This window comes from Populus nigra, chromosome 16 (genome assembly GCF_951802175.1).
Source record: "Populus nigra chromosome 16, ddPopNigr1.1, whole genome shotgun sequence".
Lineage (NCBI taxonomy): Eukaryota > Viridiplantae > Streptophyta > Magnoliopsida > Malpighiales > Salicaceae > Populus > Populus nigra.
Window position 1 is genome coordinate 493,749 of NC_084867.1, and position 18,487 is coordinate 512,235.

The window sequence follows — 18,487 nt, forward strand, 5'->3', positions numbered from 1 at the left end:
ATGAATTTTGTATTCCTTTTTTTATTATTGAAGTTTATAGAAATAGATTAAAATATTTATAAATTATAGCTTTTTTAAACCTAAATTTTCAACATAATTCGATATAAAAAAATAAGTTTAAATAATAAAAATTAAATAATTTTTAAAATTATGATAATCTAAACTTGAAATCCTTGATGATAGCGTTTGTTTACGCTTCTGTTTCATAGTTTAATTGTCGAATGCAGTTTAATTTCATCACTTGTTTATATATATCACTGCTTTAGCTTAAAGAAGAAAGATTTTCAAATCAACACTCGATCATTATGAAATTTTCAATTCATAAAAGGAATCTAGCTTAACATTGGACGTGTTTTTTTAATTAAAAATATATTAAAATAATTTTTTTATATTTTTAGTTTCATATCAAATTCATTTAAAAAAAGCATGTATAAAAACAATAATTTAATAATTTTTAAAATAAATAGCAATTTTTTTTGTGTAAAAAAGGGGCAAAAACTACCGGCCAAAAAACACTCATCAAACACATTCCATATATAATAATTATATAATTTCCCGGGCCCTGAGCAAATTCCAAAGTCTGCAACACAACACAAAGATTGATGGGATTCACTGTTCCTTCAGGATCGTACGTCGTACCACGTCTACCTACCTGTAACATGACATTTACTTAGAGAGGTCCACCTAATTATTATTTTTTTATTTTAATATCTGCAGATAATATCTTTTTTAATAATCCTGTGTCAATTAAGACTAATTCTTCTTAATATTATTTTTAAAATATAGTTCTTATACTGGTAACTCATAGAATTAATTAAAAAGGAGAAAAAAATATTTTTAATTACAGCGTCTATCCTTAGAATTGATCCACCTAATTAAGAAAGAGGTGGCTAGAAAGAACAGTCGACGTCTAATTAGTGCATGCACCATTACACACAGAATTAATTAATTACTGGAGTATCTTGCTAGCTTGGAGCAAGATGAGCTATGGGACGTGCAGCTGCTGCTGCAGCAGTAGCAGGTAGAGGCAGACGAATCACGAATGTATTTGATTGGTTTTCATCTCTCCTGCTGCCCATGTCAACCCACGACCGACTGCTGGTTTCTGTCGCCATTAATTAATTTCCCTTTTTCACACCAAGCTCAGCACAAGCTACATTTTACGGTTCACTGTTTGATAAATCTTTTTTCTTTTTTTTACCAGCTGTGAAAGAACCCTTGACCTGATGCATTAATTTAAGCTTCAGCCAAGGCAGGTCACCAGCTGGATTCTAGCATAGATCACTATGCTTGGCTCACAGTTGCAGTCACAGTCACAACTCATGAGTTCATCTACTTCCCACGTTCAAGGTCAAGAAGAAGAGATTCCGCGGCCACAAACAGCATTTCAATTGCGTCAATTGCTAGTCACTTGTGCAGACCTCATCTCTCAATCTGACTACTCCGCCGCGAAACGCCTCCTCTCCATTTTGTCCTCCAACTCTTCTCCTTATGGTGACTCTATTGAGAGGTTGGTTTATCAATTCGTTCGAGCCCTTTCTCTCCGCCTCGATCGCCATGGCATCCCCACTAGTCCTGCTCCTGCTCCTCATGTTTTCAATGTCAACAACATAGTTCATACTTCTCCTCCTTGTGGTACTAATAATAAGATGTTGAACAGCTATGATTCGGATCAGGAGACTCTTCGATCTTGCTATTTGTCCTTGAATCAGATCACCCCATTCATAAGATTCAGCCATCTAACAGCCAATCAGGCTATCTTGGAAGCCGTACAAGGAGGGCAGCAAGCCATTCACATCATAGACTTTGATATCATGCATGGGGTGCAATGGCCTCCATTGATGCAAGCTTTAGCTGATCGACCCAACAACACTCTCCATCCTCCTCCTATGCTTCGAATCACTGGAACTGGACATGATTTGAACATTCTACACAGGACTGGAGACCGCCTTTTGAAATTTGCTCAGTCCTTGGGCCTCAGGTTCCAATTCCATCCTCTTCTTCTTCTCAACAATGACCCTACCACTCTTGCCCTCTATCTCCCTTCAGCAATTACTCTTCTCCCAGATGAAGCCCTAGCCGTGAACTGCGTGTTGTATCTTCACAGGTTCCTTAAGGATGATTCTCGCGAACTCCTCCTTTTTCTCCATAAAATCAAGGCCTTGAACCCTAAGGTGGTGACTGTTGCTGAAAGGGAAGCCAACCACAACCAGCCTTTCTTCTTGCACAGATTCCTGGAGGCCTTGGATCACTACAAAGCTCTCTTTGACTCCCTAGAGGCAACCCTCCCACCAAACAACAGGGAGAGACTGGCAGTTGAGCAGATATGGTTTGGGAGAGAGATATTGGACATAGTAGCAGCAGAGGGAGAAGGAAGAAGAGAAAGGCACCAGAAGTTTGAGACTTGGGAAATGATGCTGAAGAGTGTAGGATTTAACAAAGTTCCATTGAGTCCCTTTGCACTTTCGCAGGCCAAGCTCTTGCTAAGGCTCCATTATCCTTCAGAGGGTTATCAGCTTCAGATTCTCAAAAATTCTTTCTTCTTAGGTTGGCAGAATCATTCCCTCTTCTCTATCTCTTCCTGGCACTAGCTAGCATGCATGCTAAAATATCAATAGCCTTCTTCTAATTAATCATTAATGTCTCCTCTTATAAATGATCAATGCTAGTTCTGATCCTGTATGAATATAGTAATAATTATCTGTCTTATATTTAGATCAGGAGTAAACTTTTTAATTTCTTTGTTTCTTAATTAATTAATTCAGCTAGAACGATCGATGTTTTGTATTTGTCATGAACACAGCATCAATATTATACATCGAGGAAGGTGACAGTCAGTTTCCACTGACAAATTAAGCAGTCTCAAAGCATTTTCTCAGAAGATTATCTTGTTTGCCTGCTAATTAATTAAATAGTAGTGCAATGTTGCGGTTGTTATATATGTTTCAATCTTTAATGATAATTAATAATGCTAGCTTTACTTTATTGGAATATACATAAGCTCTATCCATGGTGATGCTTGATCAGTTTTACTAATTTGCAAGAAAATGACGAGAGAAGAGCCCGCAATTGTTTCCCGAAATTCCTTTGTCTTGTTGAATATAGCTAGCTATCTAGCTAGGTAGCTGTGGTTTCAACTTTTTAGACCGAGGGGATGGATGAACATGAGCTTGAACTAGGGTTTTCTTCTTGTTTTTAGCACCAAGTTACCCGTATATTCCTATTGCTGTCTTTCATTCTCGCACCATTAATCGGTACCCTAATATCTGCCCTTTGTCTCCCCAGCAACAAAATCATCGAAGTTACCAAAATAAACCTTTTTCTTGCCTATACCTTGCCTCCTCTAATGCCATGCATGCAACACATGAAAACTTATAAGCCTGCACTATATTTAAAATTCTCCCATATTTTCTAAGCATGCACCTCTTTGCATGGCCATTGGCATAATGATGCCAGGAAGGGAAGGGCTGCAATTTATTAGAGAATTAATTAGGAGAAGGTAGAAGAAAGATGGTCTTGTGGTTTCTTGGTCTTGTAATTTATCACAATCTCCATATAAAAAAAAAAAAAAAAAACAGAAGAAAGATGGCACGATAAGCTTTTAGCAGCTTACTAATGGTTCCTCTCCGATAGCTGACACTGATAAGATGGTCACTAGCTAGCATGGAAAAATCTAAAATCTTAGTTTGCGTGTTCAAGCCAAAGACATGTTATACGGCTTAGCTACCGCTAGCTAGGGTTGGTGCACCCATGGAGACGTAATCTCCTGCCGTGCTGCTGCTGCTGCCCTCTGCTTTTCCTATTTCTATCATCACTACTAACTCATCTGGCATTTGATCATACATGCAAGAGTACTATTTACACTATAAGCAATAAGCAACTCATGTATACTAGGTCTCTTTCTATCTCTCCTAGATAGTCTCACTCTTGGTCACTAATAAGCAACTCTTCATATATATATATGTATGTATTCAATAATTTTATATTGTGTTGAATTGAGAAGAAGAAGTGAGAGTTAGGACCTCAACTTTTATTTAAATTGCAAGGGACTAATAAAAAAAAATTCAAAACTGAAATCCACATCGATTCATATGTTGCTTGATAAAAAAAAAAATTAAAGATGATGGTTGCCTACTGACTATTTCCATGACAGTATATAATGCTTTTAGAAATTATATTATAAACAAGAAATAAGAACAATAATTCCCAAAACAAAGTAGCAGTGACAACAAATGTCTAAGATTTGTTTCTGAACTTGTCTGCAGTATTATTGTCCCTTTGGTGCCAATTCCATATCAACTCATGCAATAAGAATTCAAGCCAATTAATTAGCGAGGCGTCATCAACAGGAACCAACACAATATGTAAGGGAACAACGACCATTCATCACACACACACACACAAATATGATGAATATTGCTAAGGTGAATGATGAGTTTTTGACAGAACTGTGTGGGTATTTAAGCAGGATCATGGTTCAATAGTAACACTTAAAACAAGCGAGTATTTGGTGAGATGATCAGCTTTGTAGATGGAATGGAAGCAGCTGTCATCTTTTTCTCAGAGCATTTTCCAGGAAGGGTTACTCGTATGCAAGCTCAAACTAATTAAAGATATTTTAATGCAAGGAGAAAATGAGCCAACTAAAACATACATGGAATACAAGTTTATTGAGGATCATGTAAATGCGATGAGTTTACGCCGCGCATAATGGAAAAGAAGAGCTTAGAATTTCACAATCTTTAAAATTACAACTATATTTACTTAATTATCAAATTCGTACAGAAAAATTAAGCTAGGTATTTTTTTGTATACAATTCCTCCACCGAAACCCTAATCCTTATTAGAAATTATATGGCTAATATAAAATCCAAATATCTAGCTGCTTTTCATAATTAATAAGCATATGAATCATAGGTATACGTTGTACACACGAAAGGGAGAGCTTATATCCCTATCCTCCTGTCCTCTGTCATCAATATTTCTTGACATGAGTAGTTAGCCATTCATTTCGGCTCAAGATCTCTTGTACTTGGGCACAACATGTCGGAAAGCTAGCATGTTGTCCTTCAACTATAGGTAGATTTACGTAAGAAATCTCTCAGCATCACTCTAAATTGGATATAATATGAAAGGACACAAATAATAACAAAAGTAATTGAAGTGGTAAAGCTGGATCGCATTAATTAAATCAACGAGAAGTACTGAAATTGTTGTTGACAAACGGACAGAAGACCACAGAATCAAACTTAAATTTCAAATAATCTAACACACACACACACACACTGTCCTAATGTTAATTAAAATACTTGAAGAGTAGCAGTACAGCCCTCTGCTGGGTAAGTTTTTGTTTAGCGCAGCCCAATGAAACTCCAAAACAAAAGAGAGAAAAGGTTTATTTCCATTGTAGAAGAAAGCCCTGCAAATATTTGACGACGCAAATGAGGCATGCTTATGGCATGATGCCAGATATGAAATTTAGTAGGGAGCTTGGCTAAGTTACGGGTTACACAGAAGTCGTGAATGGTTAAGACTAAGGCAACCTGTACGTCTTCGGGCTTTGAAAGGGTAAACGAATGGGAATCATGGTTGGTCCAAAGGGTAAGTCCAATTTAATCTATAATTCAAATCTAAGAAATCCATGATTCAAAATCTAAATTAGATTAGAGGTTTAATTTGAACCCAAAATTGACCTGATGAAACTAAATATTGATTAACTTGTAATTCAATTAACTTAGTAAAACATGGCCATATCAACATTGATGAATTTAAAAAATATTATTATTTTGATAAAAAGTTTTTATCAAAAGCTATGTATATTAAGGGTGTTGGTCATTATCAAACAACAATTAAGCTAATTAAAACAATCATTAGAGATTTATGACAGAAAATGGTGTGGGTGTGTGTGTGTGTGTGTGTGTGAACTTTGGAAAAGCTGACAAGATATTATCGCCCCTGAGAACTCCACAGGCAGGAAGGTTGAGGACTGGGAGGCGAATCTCTGTATTCTGAAGGCACGTCCATTGTTGATCATCAACCGCACAGGAGAAAACAAACATGCTGCTAGTTCTATATACTTGGACGGGATGAAATCATCAGCTAACACATGCAATCCTGCAGCTTTGAATCATTTGCATCAGAATTCTGACTATTTCCCACTGCTGATTCCACCACCCCAGCTTTACCAGCGCCACACACAAGTGCAATATGTTCAGAAGAATTGATCACAGGGAAAGTGAAGGTGATTCTCTCTGGAGGTGGTTTTGGAGAGACTGGTGTAACCCATTCCTGATTTTCCTTGAGGATCAGTGGATGTCTAGGGAAAAGAGAAGCTACATGCCCATCCGGACCCGTGCCCATAAGCATCCGATCAAACTTTGGGAGTCCACTCAATGAAGATTTATCTATCACGCCCGTATAAACCAAAAGTTTGAGACAGGTTTCCACTCAATGAATTGATCAGGTACACCCTCAGCTGACAAGGCATCGTTGAGCATAAGCATCACCTGGGAGGATTGGTACCTGCAAAACATTCAAGGGAAAAACAAATAAGTTTATTTCCTCAAAAAATGACATTTATCAGCATAGAAATATAGATTATCCACAAAAGAAAAGGGTTCAAGCTCACATTGTCCTTTATCACAAACAAAATGGATTGTTACTCTTTCAAACCAGATAAATTTCCAGCTCTCCCATACTGCCCAAGAGAAGAAACTCAACATAATAAACACAGTTGAAGGAAAAGGCCATGGAAACATTTCAAACAAAAAGACTATAAATGAATGTTATAGCAGTAGGCTTTCCAATACATTTAGTGGTTAAACACATTGGCTTAGACAAATAATAGTCTATCTAAATTAAATTCTCATGAATACGCCAATCCAATTCAGGTCTTTATATATCTCCTTAAGAACTAAATTACCTACAGTTGATGTGAAAAAACAGGTTCAAAAATATACTACAGTTGAAACACAAAATAAAAAAGTTCAAGCGATTCCAGGTTGCAAAATTGAAAAATCTTACTGGGAAAGGCCAGTGGACCGAAGAACCAGGCTAACCCTATCTTCTTTTACAAAACCAGGGAAGGAACAATGCACACACGTGTGTTGTGATCTAGATGGGTTTCTTAAAATCAAACCCTCTCTACCCCTCTTCAGGGGCAAAAATGAAGAGTTCATAAGATAGTTTATACAACTGCTATTCTGACATGAAAATCTTCTAACAAGCCTATCATCTAGCATTGCTAGAAATCAATGGCAATGCAGACTGGATCAGATCTTGCAACTTGATAGTCAATCTGGAAACTGTATTCTTAAACATTTCACAGGAAATTATCTCCTCAGCAGAAAAGTCAGCTTGCTGCAGTGCATGGAGCTGCCTCTCCAAGTACCTACTAAGACTAGCCTCTGTGATGTTAATGAGACTGAGAGAAGGATTTGTGTGCATAAATTTGGTAATGAGAAATCCTGCTAGGATCTGCTGATCGCCCTTCACAAGCTCTGAAATGAAGCAGGGGAACATGATTCTTCTGAAAAGTAATAACACGTCTTTCTCTGTGTTTACATGTTCATTTGTTCCGTTGTTCATGATTGTTGATGACTCAGCTTCCTGACTCTGGCGTGAGAAATTCCCAACCAAATAGCAGAGATAAGAGAAAGTGGTGCTGTAAGAGGGTTTGGCGATTATAGTTGAGATAACCCCAGAAGATAACACGAGCATTAAGAACTCATGGTCCCTGCCAGCCAAGTCTGAAATCCCTCCTTGTTTCAGCTTGTCTTCAACTACATCCAAACACTGCAACTGTATTGCTTCATAAGGCAGAAGAAGCACCATTTTTAGAGCCATAAAAGAATCCTTCTCAAGTACAGCCTGGCTCAAGCTCCTAGCATCATCTTCATCAAGCAATATTCCATAAGTTTTTGAAAGTGATCGATCAATCAGCCTTGACACATCCTTAAACTGGGACAACCCGATGAGCTTTTTGATAATTTCCATCCAACAAACATGTAAAGGATGAACATGATTAGAATTCTCTGTCTTCTCTTTCTCAGGAGGTTCTTCGTCCTGAAAGCTTTCCCATCCTTCATCCCAGCCATCATTACTCCAGCAATTTTCTGCTTCTGTGGTATCTACTTCATCTTTTGCCGTTACAAAAAAACCTTCCCACTCTTCTAAAATGCCTATCAATGCATCAAAATGAGGTTCTGTACAGGAAGATGCACACAACTTCAAGAAGCAAGAGACTGCAGTCTCAATATTCACGAGATCATCAGGGGTAATTTCTATCCTAGGGGATATGGAGGATGCAAGCTGAGATGATTTGAGGGCAACCAGTGTACTTGTAAACCTGCTAGAAGTATCTATATGATCAGGCAACCCCTGATTTGCAGAAGTCTCACTCTTTTTACTGGTAGAGAGCAACCCATCCCATCCTTCCCATGATAATAGATTAGATTCTAGCTCTGTAGGGAAGCCCTTAATGTTTCTACCTGTTATGAACTGCATAATCTCTAGAACATAAACTCGAACATGGCTAGGGAGCTCCAAATTATGAGAGAATTGGGCCATTCTTTCCCAAACTGCATGCCTGACTCTTTGCAAATCCTCTATTTGACCTTCCAACTTACTCAGAGATGACAAAAATTGATACAAATTCTGGTGGTCATGGGATCCATCAACCAAATCTCTTAGAATCGGCTCCAACATATTTATATAGAGATGAGGAAGATCCAGGGATTCATTGTCAGCAGTTGGAGCTGAACTGATGGCACACTTCGACATTGCTTCCAAGAATACTTTTGAAATGGCTCCAAACCCGCAACCAGCATATAACATAGATCTGCAGAAAATTGGTATCTCAACAGAAAAATCACCAATTAAACCACAACTTGCATAACCAATTAAGGTACCCCAGACCTGACTTGGTGAAACACTGTCCTCCATCATCATCCTCATAAAAACCTTCAGACCACTAGATAAGAACTCTGGATCAAACCTGAATTTTCCAACTGACCTCTCATTTAATGCCATTTCCTGCATTTCTTCGCTCAACTTAAGCCAAAAGTTCAAGAGGATGATGAGGCAATCCTGCCATTTTGAGTTATCTGGTATACTCTCATGAGAATCATGCAGTGGTATAATCACTGTGAAGTATTGCTTCATAATATCTAAAGAATCTGAAAGTGCCAAAAGCCTGATATATGTTCTACAAAAATCATAGGTTTGCTCCAGTCGACTCATAAAGTCCTGAAAATTTTCAGCATTTCTGACATCAAACTCTGTTCTAACTCTATTTTCCAAATTCATCAATAAACTCATCACATAATGTTTGTAGACATCTGGCCACAGTATGAGACCTTCCGGTACTGAATCAGTGTAGATACTGACCAATGCTTGTACCATTTTTGCCAAGGCTTCCACGCTAAATTCATCAACATGTGAAAAGACTTCATTTCGGAAAGACTGCAAATTTAAACCATCTAATCCAGCAACATTATTAAAGTTTAGGTTATTAATAAAGGAAACCCTTTGACATTCTTGCTCAAACACCTTGTACAAATGAGCTAATTCAAGAGCAGACAAATTTGATGAATTTGGATGAGCTGTTGACAATGATTCTTTGGTTTCTTCCAGCCGCAAGTAGCAATCAGAGAGGAGGCCATATATACAAGCAAGGCGTATTTTGTTGCACCCATCAATTGCAGGGTATACAACCAAGGAGATAGTTTTGATGGTTTCAGAACCACAGCCAACTATTTCTTCCTTGACCTCTGAAATTTCAGCCTTAATATCATCATCAGTCCAAACCTCAGAAACAAGAAAATAACTTAGATGCCATTGTAGCACCTGCAGAACAGAGAAAATACATTGTATAACAAGTCAAGAGAGCAAGTAGATGTCTCCTCCAAGCATAAAGATATTTACAGACACACTAAAATACCTCAGTGTGATTTAATCCATAGGCATCGACCAATTTTAACACGTCCCTTATAATGTGCTTCTTTTCCACCTTTACTGATTCAATCAAGGAGAAAATAGCACTCTTGATGTAGTCAAGGTCACCAGACAGAAAACGCCCAGTTTCAACTCCAGGAATGATTTTCTCCAACTCTCTAGATTGTTCTGCTACGCGTTTTTTTTCTTCTAATTTGAACTTCCATTCCCTCCAAAACGTGGACTGTACTTCATCCATTTTGGTCATTTCATCTGCATTCAATAGGCAAAACAACAAACAGGAGAAATACCATCATTGCACTGGAAATAACATTTAGTGTTATTTTATTAAGAGATGATATTATAAATAGGGTCATATTGAAATTGTATGCCAAGTAGATTTTTCAAGTCATGTAAAGGACTAAATCCAATCACCTGAACTAGGTAGTTTGTGCTTCTCTTTAAACTTCCTCAGCAGCAGCTCTCTCCTCTGAGCCGGACCCTTGCACTCAACTCCAGAGTTATGTAATAAACTGTATGTCATTCCCACATTCATGATGCTACAAATTTCTTGGTAATTCTCCCGCATCTTTAGCTGCTCTTCTATTATTTCTACTCCACTAAAGGCATCCACGAGATTCAATAAGAAAGAGCACCCTGTGATGTCTTCCTCTTCAGTAGCAGGTGGTTCTATGATTGATTTTGCCAGAGAGGCAATAACATCATCTCTGGGAGCAAAACCATTTCTTGCCAGCCAGGACAGGATAGTTACCCCAGCTTCTGTTCTTATGCTGACATAATGCTTTCCAGGAATAAAGTTGGAAAATTTCTTACCATTTTCTGCTTTCTTACTTAATTCAAGCAGCCATGGGAGTTGAATAGTGGCAAAAGATAGAAGTTTTCCATTTTCCCGCAAAAAAGATTCCAGATCAGTTCCACTATCCACATGCCAGTTTTTAGTAACAATAGAAAGTGTATTTTTAATGTTACTGAAACAAACTTCTTGATGTCCACTGCCTGCTCCTCCAACCAGTTCAGAGCAATCTTTGAGGTCAACTATTTCTTCTATTCCATGAGCTGGGAGTGATGTAATGGAGGAACCTTGATCTGAGAAGCTGGACGGCATTGTCCCAGTCAAGATAGACAAATTCTCACACTGGCCTTGCATATCAAGATCTTTCCACGCATGAAGCAACTCACCAATAGATTCCTCGTCACAATGACTCAAAGCAAAACCTAGCAGCTGCTTTCGAGAGCCTATATCAATATTTTCAAGGGCAGGACCCCTTGCTATTGCAGCACATAGATCCCAAACAGGACCATGCCCTTTTTTGGCAAGAACAAGGCAGAGATCAAATGCCAATTGCAGATCACCTGCAACTGCAGCTTCTCTAGCAATAGCTTCCTGGACAGTAGATATATTATCTGAAGAGTTCAACCCAAGAAGTTTGGCAACCTCAATGAGTTCATCAACGTGTAGATAAGCTCCAGCTTGGCTAGTGATTGCCATTTTGATGATCTCCATAGGATCCTTTATTTGCCTGAACTGCATAGGTAGTAGAGTCACTCCAAGGTAGGGAAGTTTAACAGTGAGAGCATCAATTAAATCAGCCTCTGTCTGAACATATCTGCTATTTGGAAATAAATTAAGGCATTCCTTGGCCTTCCAGATCTGAAACAAGTTGCAGAAACATAATCAATCAATTTATACAGGAAGATAGCCATTTGACAAACGAATCAATGTCAGCTGGAATTCAATTAGAATATAAATCTAAATAAGCCAGAATTACTACCATACAATAGCGATAATAAAAGAATTTACAGAGCTTTTTTTTAATATGATTATATATAAATATTTAAATTTGTAATAGTATATATACCTCAATAGCACCCCATAACAATGATGAAAACATTACTGTATATTATAATGTTGCTTGTAAAAAAATTTAGAAAAAACTATAACATATGTTACCATTACTTATTCCATAAGTGTGTTATAGCATCGTGAAAATAGGCACACCAAAAAGATATGACATGTTAATAGCTAGAAAAAAAAATTTTGACATATAATGAACAATAAACCAAAAGATTTTCACAGTTGCACAGATATCTAATAAAAAATAACTGCTGTCATACAAGAGTGCCTTTCCAACAATTCCTAGCAAAACAAAACATGGCATACTAAATAAATATTCAAATTCAGAATGAGTGGATTTATGATGGAAATATAAAGAGAAAACATATCAAATTATTGCCAGATATCTCAAGACATAACAAAGCTTAACATGTGTGCTTACTTCAGAGCAAGAGAGACTTGAAGCCGAGAAGAAGTACTCCCGTGCTGCTTGAATAACAAGATTTTCTGCTTTCTCTGATGCTAAGGCTACAGAACTTGTACCTTTCAGATAATTTCTTGCAAGAGAAAATTTCCCAGCTTTCAGCATTCCTCTGCAGAATTCCACAAGCATATACTCTGGGTCAAGGAAAGGAAAAGCCTTCTCTCGCAAGCATTGCACATCACGCCACATGTTTGCCCAATCATTATCTGATCGACCTGGCTGTCTCCGAACAAATTTTGAGAGTATAAGACGAAGAATCTGTTTTACACCTTTTTCATCTGCATGAGCTTCCAGGAAAAACTTCATTGGCTTTGGAACCTGAAACAAACAATTCATTGCTATCACATTAGCGCGAACAAATTACAAGAGCAGTTAATGGCTCTAGACCACACAATCTGCATTGCAGTCTCACTTTTAGAATGCTGAAAGCCTCGAAAAAAATTCTTTATCATTATTGTTCCACAAAATTACAGTAAAGAGCATGTTAGAGAGTGAAGATGCCTGAATAGAAACATATATCTAATGATTCCATTATTTGATGCTTGAAATGAATTCCCAGATCAAAAGAAGCATGGCCATAGAAAACAAATGACAAACCTGATACAATGCCAAAAGCCTCCCTGCTTCAATATGACCTTCAGCAAGTTTTAGTCGTTTCTCAAGGCCCTCAATAGATATTCCAACATCTGTTAAGGTGAAATGCTATCGATTATTTTTTTATCATTGATAATTCCAAAATCAAAGATAGCCAAACAATCTCAATAATAAAAATGCACACATAAATGCATATGCCATTTGTTTGTGTATTTTGATCTTTCTATACATCTCGGTCTTCAGCAGAATATAATAGTCATTAAAGGCAAGACTCTTGAATAAACAAGGGGAACTTAAAAAGGAAAGTATAGTTCCAGATCCAGGAAAAGCGATAAAGAAAACCCATGTTAACACAACTTCTGAAATTAAAAGCAATCCAAACTTGAGAGCAGAACTTAATTGGAATGATCTGTATCTTCTTAGCAAATTCCCATGTCAAGTTGGAAGTTCCATAACTAGATCTTTGGGTTAATAAGAATCTATATGTATTACACAGACTTTACCTTGCTTCTGTGGGAGCTTTGTCAATAAGGCAGCCATAATACTCCATCTATCTGTAACAGTGCACAAATAAATGCACTGCAAAGCACAATCTACAGCTGCAATCTCGTCCTTGAAGAAACCATTAACATGCAATTCCCTGCATCCTTCCTCAATAACCATCAAGCATATGTCCAGTTTATTCTCCGAAGCAATTTCCTTCAGCCATTTAACCAGAAATGAATCGTCCATGTGAACTGAGGGAAAATGCCCATCTATATCCTGATCTTTAGTAAAAGGGATGTTGTGAAACCTATTTTGCATAAATGGAATTGCCCTATCATGCAGTTTTTTTACCACATTTTCCTCTTTCACTCCCTTAAGCATCATTCTGAATTTTTCATAATCAGATAATTGTTCCCAGGAGATAAGGCTCATATTGGAACATGTGTCAGTATCATTTTCATCTGAATATATGAGCTGGTGCAAGTATAGAATATCTTCATGAAACTTCTGTAACTCAGAGATGCCTTTGCGGCAAGCAAAATCAATCAAGAAGAGACAGTTGTCAAGCTGGCCACTACAGCTATCAATATCTCTAGCTCTACACCTGTACCACTCAGAAAGTTCACTAGATGATGGCCAAAGATAGCCGAGGCACAGTTTGACAATGGGCTCAGTTCGGAGCTGGATGCCAATCTCATGATTCTCCGGTGGCCTATTGATAAAGTTTACCATCTCCTCACATTCTACCCAATCTTCTTCCCTAAGAGCAATTCTTGGGGGAGGAGATCTCCCAGGAAGAAGCTGCCCATAGGTTTGAACAGGAACAGTTTCAGGAATAGCAGCTAATATTTTCAACATTGAAGGAGATAGCGAATACGGATGACGCTTGAAGAGGAGGTTTAGGGCACCGATTTTCCCACTTTCAGCAAGTGCTGTGGCAGCTTCACTAACAAGTATAACACGGAATTTGCTATATTCCTGTACAGAAAACCTGCACAAAGACTAAGTCAATATGCAGTCAGTCAATACAACTAATAATTTAAAAGTAATTCCAGAATACTTTATGCAATATTTCTTTAATCACATAAGAAACTTCCAGCAATGATAAAAATAACAACAGCAGAATAATAAAACCCATGGCATTATAAAATCATAGTACCAAAGTTTTTCACATATGAAAGAAAAGAATCAAATCATATATGTAGATTTAACATCTTCAATTATCCAAATTAAACAACAATATGAAATTTGCATGAGATTTTTCTGCTTGTAGCTTATAGAAACAGCTTCAATATCTAAGAAAGAATAGTAGGATGTCCTTTTATCTACAACATCTGTAGGAACTTGTGTAGCATGCATGTGAACCAAGGTATTTAGCCTGTTTCACAAGTAAAGGTTCATAAAATATATCAAAATGGTTGTCCAGATCTGATGCCACATTCTATCTTATTATTATTTGCAAACCATGAGGGAGAAAGGCATTGAGTTTCCAGAGAACATAATACCTGCCCATGTTTATCCCCATATAGGTCTCTAGCCTGTCCCTGAATTGCAACAGCTGAAGTCTAGCGATACGAAAATCCCAGATCTGGCTCCCTTTATCAGATTTTGACTCTGAAAAACAGAACTGATCAGTTACATGCAGCCCATATGAAAGTAAGGCTTTTACAGCATCTTCTGTTGGTCCAACCTTATCAACACATTCAGAAATGACAAAACTGTGATCCTTTATTTTGGACAAAAACATATTTATATCATCTTTTCCTTGGCCAGAGTGCAACCAGTGAGATTTCAAAACTTCATCTCTGTCCAAGCCATGACGATTGGCAAAGTCCAAGGCAGCTTGATATTTAAGACTACTAATTAAGATATGGTACATTTCAGGAACAGATATCTTAGAAAGTGAGATCAGACTCCAGTGCAACTGGGAAACATCAAATTGATCACTTCTGCCTCCCATGATCTGCTCTTGCACATCACCTGATTCTCTACTATGATTAGATGGGATTTTGCTATCTAAAACAAAGATGTGTCCTTGAAACTGCTGTATTCTATCCAAAACAATAATTGAATATAGATGGTCGTCCTCTTGAAACTTTAAGCCAGTAACAATATCAAGCATGGTCACAGTGCCGCCACGTTTTGCAATAGTCATGATGTGGTCAGACCACCAAGTAAAATCCACAACATCACTTAAAAGCTCATTCTGTCCGTTTGTTAAGTTACTGGTTCCTTGTGAACCTAATTTCTCTTCACCAGCAAAGATCAAAAGTGAACGGCTTTCTTTATCCATCTTGAAAATGTGCAAGCATCCTGATATATCTAAAGTGGCGACAAACTTGCCAAGTGGTGAAATTAGCACCTTTGGACATGCTAGTATGGCATCTTTTGATTTGGAGTATAAGCCTTCAAATTGAATAGAAAACAATGGTTCCAAATCAAAGTTTTGACTTATACACCAAAGAGAAAGAATGCAAGATCCTGAAAAAAAATATTAGAATATAAATTCAAAAACCATGTGATGTGATTTAAAACGGAAAAGAAAGTTAAAAAAAATGACTTTCCAAGCTGCCTGAGGTGGTCTTGTACATCTTTAATTTCACCATCTACATTTTTGCCTGTGCGAATTGCATTACAATTTCATGAACCAAAATATCAATTAGAATATTACTTCTTTATTCCTTTTTTCCTTTCCAATTTTAGTATGCTCCAGAGAGTAAAGAAAAATATGGAGAATCTCAATACCCTGTGTGAGTATCCACATGTATGGGCTAGACACAAGGATTTAAATCTGAAAATTGAAGTAATCATCTGCTTAGCAGGACTAAAACCTAAGATCTTCCCTTGAGGAATGCAAGTCATGCTACAAACAATAACGTGCTTTGGTACTTGCATATATAGAATATAGTTGAAAATTTAAACTCAGTATAATTCGAAAAAAATTATAAGAGATTAAACGAGTTGACAAGCATCCCGCTACATGAAGGTTAGAAAAATAAGATAAATTGATATTCAAAATTCTGATATTGTTCAGAAACTAGAGAAATCATTGCATTCTGGTGTCTATCAAGTCAAATGTACAATTATTGAATCATATTACATCAATTACACAAACCTCTCTATAAATTCAAACTCTAAAGTACCACAATGAAAACAAAGATTACTAAAACATACCAGCAGAATTTCCACCAGTTGATTCCGAGAGGCCAACTGCACTACCAACAGCAACAAGCAACAAACATTCCGAACTATAGTCGAAGCAGAAAACATCCTTAGGAAACTTCCCCGGCAACTTCACCTCACTATTTGAAACAGAAGCACTTGGCTCTTTACCAATCTCAATTTGACGAAGACATCCATCTGCTGTGATAATAACAAAACTACACCTGAAAAACTTTTCAACCAATTAATCATCCATCAAAATCACTTAACTTTACAAATGATCAGCACACAAATACGTGAACACTTACAAACAAGACCGCCGCTGCGCATCCTTATCATCATCATCCTGCGGAATCAACCCTGCTATTGACGAACTCACTTTTAACAGCCGTCTACTAATTCTCGTAATCTCTTCCCCATTCACTTTGATAAAATAAACCGTATCACTATCATCAACAACTCCTAAAACACCATGAGTTTCCGACCAAACCCCGCACGTAAACACACCACCACTGCTACCTGACATAAAATCCAGAAACAAATCAACAGAATAAAAAAAATAAGAATAAAAAACTTATTAAGGATCTGAACTTGTAATTTAAAACGTAAGTAGAATTAAAGTCTTACAGGTGAAAATGCCGTGAGGTTGCTGATACTCATTCTCTTTGGACAAAATCGTAATTTGATTTGCACTTGCAACAGCAACATATTCACCTCTCGGAGATATAAACAGCGACAAATTCCTCTTAATTCTTGTCGCTAATCTTGAATTATTAGAATTGTAATTTCTGTAATCACTCCATTTATCTTTGATTATCGACAAAAAACCGACCCGGTTAACCTGAATTGTTCACAGAAAACAAGAATCAATACGTTAATTGTGATTAAGAAGTAGAGATTAAAGCGAAGAGAGAGAGATCGAGAGACCTTGTTGGAGTGTTGAAGAGGAGGGTAATTAGGAGTGTAAGGTCTGGAGACATGAAGACGTGTCTCGTAAAGCACTTCATCTTCCGCCATTGACGATGGTAGACGACGCCGTTTCTGTGTGGCAAGACGGGGAAACAAACGGCAGAAGGAAGGAGGAGGGTGGTGATGCTTCCTTCTTCTTCTTCTTTCTCTAAACTTGAAGAGAAAGGCCCATTGCTAATTAGGAAGGACTGGGCGTTTAAAGCCCATTTGTAATAACTTTCGGCGTTTTTGCTTTACTTGTAGCATCATTGTTGGGCTTGGTATCCAATTATGAATTTAATTTTTTTTCGGAAATATGAATTTTCCAAATAATATAATATATCCATTGGTGGAGTGGAATTAATTGCTGGATTCCACATATTGCTAGCTGTAAAGTTTTTTCATATTATTTTAAAATTTAATTTGGTAATTGATAGTCTGGAATGAATGAGGTGTTGTTGGTATTCCTTTAGTGTGATATACCTTAATTAAAATCCAGATTATTTTATTTAATTTTTAAAAACCAAACCAAATCAAATCAAGTTAGAATTTATATATAAAAAAAAAGAAATATGAACACCAAAATATTTTTTAAAAAAAAATATACATCTCTCTCACTTTAATTTTTTAACCTCCTATCTCTACCACCATTTATTTCTCATTTTAAAATAGTATTTCATATTTTATTTAAAAATATTTTAAAATAATATTTTTTTTATTTTTTAAATTTATTTTTAATATCAACATGTCAAAACAATTTAAAATTAAAAAATTAAAAAATTTAAAACAAAAAAAATTAAAATTTTCAAAAGAGAGTTTTGAATACAAAAACAAATATACTCTCAACTCTCTAACTAATAAAATTCTGATTTTAATGACAATAATAATGATAATGTTATTATTTTTTATAATATGATTTAGTTAGGGTTTCAAAAATTAAAATTCCTTCTATTATATTTTATATTAATCACTTAGAGCTTAGAAATGATTGGCTTTAATATATATTAAGTTATTGATTTGGTAGA

The 18,487-nt window shown here is 36.6% G+C and overlaps 3 protein-coding genes across 6 annotated transcripts; 1 reads left to right on the forward strand and 2 right to left on the reverse strand.

Moving 5' to 3' along the window:
• The first annotated feature begins 1,286 nt into the window (after positions 1 to 1,286).
• On the forward strand, positions 1,287 to 2,591 carry LOC133675782 (scarecrow-like protein 18). Its single transcript, XM_062097256.1, has one exon. The coding sequence runs from the start codon at positions 1,287 to 1,289 to the stop codon at positions 2,589 to 2,591; it is 1,305 nt and encodes a 434-aa protein (XP_061953240.1).
• A 3,168-nt stretch (positions 2,592 to 5,759) lies between these two features.
• Positions 5,760 to 17,680, reverse strand: LOC133675042 (MAG2-interacting protein 2-like). 4 transcript variants are annotated; one of them, XR_009835327.1, is made up of 13 exons: positions 17,442 to 17,680; positions 17,142 to 17,355; positions 16,823 to 17,033; positions 16,527 to 16,738; positions 14,858 to 15,833; positions 13,370 to 14,343; positions 12,870 to 12,958; positions 12,231 to 12,590; positions 10,369 to 11,605; positions 9,941 to 10,206; positions 7,024 to 9,846; positions 6,629 to 6,697; positions 5,760 to 6,522 (listed from the first exon to the last, which is right to left on the reverse strand). XR_009835327.1 is itself a non-coding variant. In XM_062096306.1 (11 exons), exons 1-11 carry the CDS (start codon positions 17,529 to 17,531, stop codon positions 7,231 to 7,233), a joined length of 7,245 nt encoding a protein of 2,414 aa, XP_061952290.1. In that variant the 5' UTR covers positions 17,532 to 17,680; the 3' UTR covers positions 6,935 to 7,230. The 4 variants fall into 4 exon arrangements, 2 of the variants coding, with proteins under 2 accessions (XP_061952290.1, XP_061952291.1); XR_009835328.1 differs by lacking the exon at positions 6,629 to 6,697; XM_062096306.1 differs by lacking the exons at positions 5,760 to 6,522; positions 6,629 to 6,697 and having other exon boundaries at positions 6,935 to 9,846.
• Positions 6,100 to 6,696, reverse strand: LOC133675981 (probable 6-phosphogluconolactonase 4, chloroplastic). Its single transcript, XM_062097561.1, has 3 exons — positions 6,673 to 6,696; positions 6,507 to 6,522; positions 6,100 to 6,404 (listed from the first exon to the last, which is right to left on the reverse strand). The coding sequence occupies exons 1-3, from the start codon at positions 6,694 to 6,696 to the stop codon at positions 6,100 to 6,102; spliced, it is 345 nt and encodes a 114-aa protein (XP_061953545.1).
• Positions 17,681 to 18,487: the final 807 nt, after the last annotated feature.

What these genes read in the sequence shown, in the direction of transcription:
- LOC133675042 (XM_062096306.1), bottom strand. Translation starts at nt 17,531, where the DNA reads ATGGCGGAAGATGAAGTGCTTTACGAGACACGTCTTCATGTCTCCAGA. An exon ending in ATGGGGATAAACATGGGCAG is followed by an intron (nt 14,344 to 14,857) that starts GTATTATGTTCT and finishes GTCTTTGTGCAG; the next exon opens with GTTTTCTGTACAGGAATATA. An exon ending in AAAGCTCCCACAGAAGCAAG is followed by an intron (nt 12,959 to 13,369) that starts GTAAAGTCTGTG and finishes TCACCTTAACAG; the next exon opens with ATGTTGGAATATCTATTGAG.
- LOC133675981 (XM_062097561.1), bottom strand. Translation starts at nt 6,696, where the DNA reads ATGGGAGAGCTGGAAATTTATCTG.
- LOC133675782 (XM_062097256.1), top strand. Translation starts at nt 1,287, where the DNA reads ATGCTTGGCTCACAGTTGCAGTCACAGTCACAACTCATGAGTTCATCT.